Source organism: Apteryx rowi, unplaced genomic scaffold (genome assembly GCF_003343035.1).
Source record: "Apteryx rowi isolate R43461 unplaced genomic scaffold, aptRow1 scaffold_1357, whole genome shotgun sequence".
In the NCBI taxonomy this organism is placed as follows: domain Eukaryota; kingdom Metazoa; phylum Chordata; class Aves; order Apterygiformes; family Apterygidae; genus Apteryx; species Apteryx rowi.
The window spans coordinates 10163-15116 of NW_020447594.1; the positions used below are offsets into that span (position 1 = coordinate 10163).

The 4954-nt window shown below is 65.9% G+C and overlaps 2 protein-coding genes across 2 annotated transcripts in view; both read right to left on the reverse strand.

The window, feature by feature from the left end:
- Positions 1 to 1165, reverse strand: part of USP39 (ubiquitin specific peptidase 39) — a 7955-nt gene extending 6790 nt beyond the window's left edge. The window contains exon 1 of the mRNA XM_026057028.1: positions 1162 to 1165. Coding sequence (XP_025912813.1) covers positions 1162 to 1165 — 4 coding nt within the window. The remainder of the gene's footprint in view (positions 1 to 1161) is intronic.
- Positions 1166 to 1697: 532 nt separating this feature from the next.
- Positions 1698 to 4145, reverse strand: LOC112961663 (vesicle-associated membrane protein 5-like). The gene is made up of 2 exons (XM_026057035.1): positions 3860 to 4145; positions 1698 to 3134 (listed from the first exon to the last, which is right to left on the reverse strand). Exons 1-2 carry the CDS (start codon positions 3941 to 3943, stop codon positions 2931 to 2933), a joined length of 288 nt encoding a protein of 95 aa, XP_025912820.1. The 5' UTR covers positions 3944 to 4145; the 3' UTR covers positions 1698 to 2930.
- Positions 4146 to 4954: the final 809 nt, after the last annotated feature.

A 4954-nucleotide genomic window follows, 5' to 3' on the forward strand; every position in this document is an offset into this window, starting at 1 on the left:
GGGCTGGGGACATGGGGGGGGGCCCCACAGCACCCAGTGCCCCCGCAGCGCCGCTGAGGGTGCCGGGTGCCGGCAGGGGGGGCGGCGCGAAGCCCGGGCGAGAGCAGCGCGGGTGCCACCGCCGCGGACGCCCGCGGGCCCCGGCTCTTTTGCCTCGAGTACGAGGGGGACGACGGGAGCGTCACCGCTGTCATTGTGCACCAGGTGGGGACCCCGGCATCCRGGCCCCCCCGCCTCTGACCTCTGCACCGTGCCACCGCGCTTCAAGGGTGCCCAGGGTGCAGCGGGGGGAGGCTGGGTGTCCCCTCCTGCCTGCGCGATGCCCTGGGTGCACCCGCGGGTGCCCAGGGACAGAGGGGGGCAGTGGGTGCCCCTGGGTGCAGGCGGGTGGTGCGGGGAGGGCAGCGGGTGCCCCTGGGGCGCAGGGGGGGCTGTGGGTGCAGGGGGCTGTGGGTGCCAGTTGCCCTGAGTGGGTGCCCTTAGGTTTAGGGGGTGGACGGTGGGTTTTGGGTGCCCTGGAGGGCAGTGGGTGCCCCTGGGAAGGGGGATACTCTGGGGTACAGGCGGGTGCTGTGGGGGCAGCGGGTGCCCCAGTGCAGGTGGGTGCTGGGGAGGTGGYGGATGGCCCTGGGTGCAGACGGGTGCCCCAGGGCGCAGAGCAGGGGACCTTAGCGGGGGACGGCGGGCACCCACGGGCGCCGCTGACGGCATTGGGGTGGGGGGGTGCCACAGGCGGACAGCGCGGAGGAGGTGACGCAGCGGGTGTGCGCCCGGAGCCCGCTGGAGCCCACCCTGCGCCGGGCCCTGTGCCAACGGGTGCAGGACGAGCTCAGCAAGCGCCGCGGGACCCGGTGACGGGGGGCACCCACCCCGGCTCTGCCCCGGCCCCCAGCAGTGCCAGCGGGGCGGGGAGGCRGGGGGGGACATCGCCAGCCCGGGAGGGGACGGTGGCAGCTGGGGCCGGTCGGTGTCCGATGCCAATAAAGGTGCTGCGAGGCCCCAGCGTGCGGCTGTCACTGGGGAAACTGAGGCACGGGGTGGGGACAACAGGAGCCTGGCAGGGACCCTGGTGGCCGGGCTGCGGGGCCAAGGYGCTGCACCCATGGGTGCTGCCGTGGCTGCATGGGGGCTGCTCTCCCGGGGGCTGCAGCGTGGCCTCACCCATTGCCACCCACCCCGGGGATGTCACCCCGTGTCCCCTGTCTTGTCCCCTCTCAGGGCTCTGGGGTGGCACTGGCAAGGTGTCAGGTCCCCAGTGTGCCTGTCCCTTTCCCCAGGCACTGCCAGGGCCATCAGGTCCCCAGTGTCCCCATCCCCTGTGGCTCAGGTGGCACTGCCAGGGTGTCGGGTCCCCAGGGTCCCTGTCCCGTTCTCAGGCACTTCTAGGGCCATCGGGTCCCTGGGGTCCCCATCCTTTTCCTGGGGTCCCTGTTCCCTCTCTGGGCACTTCCAGGGCCACCAAGTCCCCAGGGTCCCCGTCCCCTGGGGCTCTGGGGTGGCACTGCCAAGGCATTGGGTCTGCAGGGCCCCTGTCCCCTTCTCCAGGCACTTCCAGGGCCATCRAGTCCCCAGGGTCCCTGTCCCCTTCTCAGGCACTTCTGGGGCCATCGGGTCCCTGGGGTCCCCATCCTTTCCCTGGTGTCCCTGTCCCCTCCCAGGTGTGGGGCCGCAGCACCCGCAGCAGCAGGACAAACTCGGGGATTTTTAGTGTTTTTTTTTTTAATCTCGGTAGTGGCTGTAGAGAGACTTAGGGTGAAGACGGTTGTGGCTCCGCTGCCACCCGGGGAGGGGTGCCAGGCTGTGCCACGGGTGCCGGGGCGATGCCATGCCCGGGTGACACTCGCCCATGGGTGCCCAGGGGATGCCATGCCCTGGGAGGGCCCAGGCTGGGTCCACGGGTGCCCTGTGGCACCCAGGGCCGCCCCAGGGTGTGGGGAGGTGGCACCGGGCTGCAGCACCCCGGGGTCCTGCCGTGTCCCACACCAGACAGGAGGTTGGGACTGGAAATGGGTGGCATCCCAGGGAAAAGGGGGCCCTGCTAGCGGACATGTGGGTCCTCAACTGTCCCCACTGGGGCACCCAAGGGGGAGCTGGCAGAGGGTGATTCCCCCTGCCCAGGCGGTGCCCCCCAGGCCAGGGTCACCCCTCCCTGCGGTGCTTTGTTATTGTAGGGTCTCCCCAAAGCAGGACCTGGTGGTTTGTTATCGTCAACAGTCTCTGGAGCAGGTCCCAGGGCTTTGTTATTGTAGGGTCTCCTCGGAGCAGGTCCCACTAGCTTGGTGGTGTAGCGTCTCCCTGAAGCAGGGCCTGGGGCTTTGTTATTGTAGGGTCCCGTTGTTTTTGTAGGGCGTCCCCAGAGTGGGTCCAGCTGATTTGTTGTTGCAGGCTCTCTCCAAAGTGGGTCCCAGTGGCTTTTTATTGTAGGGTCTTCTTGGAGCGGGACCCAGTAGATTGTTATTGTAGGGTCTCCCCAAAGTAGGTGCCCATGGTTTCTTACTGGAAGGTCTCTCCAAAGCAGATCCCGGTGGCATGTTACTGTAGGGTCCCATTGGAGCAGGACCCAGTGATTTGTTATTGCAGGGTCTCCCCAAAGTGGGTCCAATAGCTTGTTATTGTAGGGTGTCCCCAGAACGGGACCTGTGGGCTTGTTATTGTAGGGTCTCCCCAGAGTGGGTCCTGCTGGCTTGTTACTGTAGGGTCTCCCCGGAGTGGGTCCTGTTGGCTTGTTATTGTAGGGTGTCCCCAGAATGGGACCTGTGGGCTTGTTATTGTAGGGTCTCCCTGAAGAAGGACCTACTGGTTTGTTATTGTAGGGTGTCCCCGGAGTGGGTCCTGCTGGCTTGTTATTGTAGGGTCTCCCCAAAGCAGGTCCAGATGACATGTTATTGTAGGGTCTCTGGAGGCGCTGGCAGGGGTGGGCTGCGGGGGCCTCAGTCCTCACCGGGGGTGGCACGGGTGATGGCAGGGGGCACCGGGGGGGTGTTGCTGGTACCACCCAGCCACAGCACCAGCACCACGATGAGGATGATGACGGCGAGGCCAACAGCCAGCCCCACCAGCACCAGGCGCCAGCGCCGGTGCCTGACCCGCTGCTTCTGTGCCACCGCCCGGCTCGTCCGCGTGAACGTCTGGCCCTGGGGACAAATGGCACATGGGCACCGGGATGGGCACTGCCATGCAGGGACACCCCGCGATGCCCAGCCAGGCCTCAATGTCCCCACGGTGCCCATCTGGGGCTTGATGACCCCGTGGTGCCCACCCAGTGCGGTGTCCAGGGCCATATGGCCCCATAGTGCCCGTTCAGGGCTGTGTGTCCCTCTGGTGTCCACCCAGCACAGTGTCCGGGGCCACATGTCTCCACAGTGCCCACCCAGCACAGTGCCCAGAGCCATATGTCCCCATGGTGGCCATCCAGAGCTCTATATTCCCATAGTGCACACCCAGCCTGGTGCCCACGGCTCTATGTCCCCGTGGTGCCCATCCAGGGCTCTGTATCCCCACAGTGCCCACCCAGGATGGTGCCCGGGGACACATGTCCCCATGGTGGCCATCCAGGGCTCTGTATCCCCACAGTGCCCACCCAGGATGGTGCCTGGGGACATATGTCCCCATGGTGGCCATCCAGGGCTCTACATCCCTACCCAGCATGGTGCCCAGAGCCATATGTCCCCATGGTGGCCATCCAGGGCTCTACACCTCCACCCAGAATGGTGCCCAGAGCCATATCTCCCCCATGGTGCCCATCCAGGGCCATACACACAGTGCCCACCCAGCACTGTGCCTGGGGCCATACATCCCGGCAGTGGGGCTCTGTGTCCCCATGGTGCCCACAGCACGGTGCCACCCGTCGTGCCCCTACCATGCTGCGCAGCTCCTCAGCCCGGTTGTCCAGGTCGCTGAGCTTGCCCTCACGCTCCAGCGTCTTGGTGAAGTTCTCCTTCATGATCTGTGCCACCTCCTCGGCCTCCTGCTGGCACTGCTCCAGCCTGGACTGGGGGGGACAGGGTCAGCAGGGACGGGGCCACACGGGGCGCATGGGCATTGTGGGGACAGGGCACACAGGGACGGGGCCGTATGGGGCATATGGGGACCATGGACACAGAGCATATGGGGCATGTGGGAACAGAGCACACAGAGACTGCAGGGATGTGGCATATGGGGACAGGGCNTATGGGGCATATGGGGACCATGGACACAGAGCATATGGGGCATGTGGGAACAGAGCACACAGAGACTGCAGGGATGTGGCATATGGGGACAGGGCACATGGGGACAGGGCCATATAGGGCACATGAGGACCATGGACACAAAGCATATGGGGCACATGGGAACAGGGCACACAGAGACTGCAGGGATGTGGCATATGGGGACAGGGCACACGGGGACTGCAGGGATGGGGCACATGGGGACAGGGCACACGGGGACAGGGCCATATGGGGCATATGGGGACCATGGACACAGAGCATATGGGGCACGTGGGGACAGGGCACACGGGGACTGCAGGGATGGGGCACATGGGGACAGGGCACACGGGGACAGGGCCATATAGGGCACATGGGGACCAGACACATGGGGACCATGGCAAATGGGAACTGCAGGGACGGGGCACATGGGGACAGGGCCATACAGGGCACATAGGGACAGGTCACATGGGGACTGCAGGGATGGGGCACATGGAGACCGGACCATATAGGGCATATGGGGACAGGACACATGGGGACGGGTAAACAGGGACTGGGAGGATGGGGCACATGGGGACAGGGCTCAGGGGGACCACAGGGAAAGGGCAAACAGAGACTGCAGGGACGGGGACCATGGGGACAGGGCCATGCAGAGTGCACAGGGATCATGGGGAGGGGGCACGTGGGGACCTGGGCACAGGGCCACATGGGGACAGGGCACATGGGGCCGAGGCCATGGTGGGTACAGGAGGGGATACACGGGGACAGGGCCA

Excerpts from the sequence above, each read along its gene's own strand:
- LOC112961663 (XM_026057035.1), bottom strand. The coding sequence starts at position 3,943 with ATGAAGGAGAACTTCACCAAGACGCTGGAGCGTGAGGGCAAGCTCAGC. Across the intron at positions 3,135-3,859 it reads CTGAGGAGCTGCGCAGCATG|GGCCAGACGTTCACGCGGAC; the intron begins GTAGGGGCACGA and ends ATTTGTCCCCAG.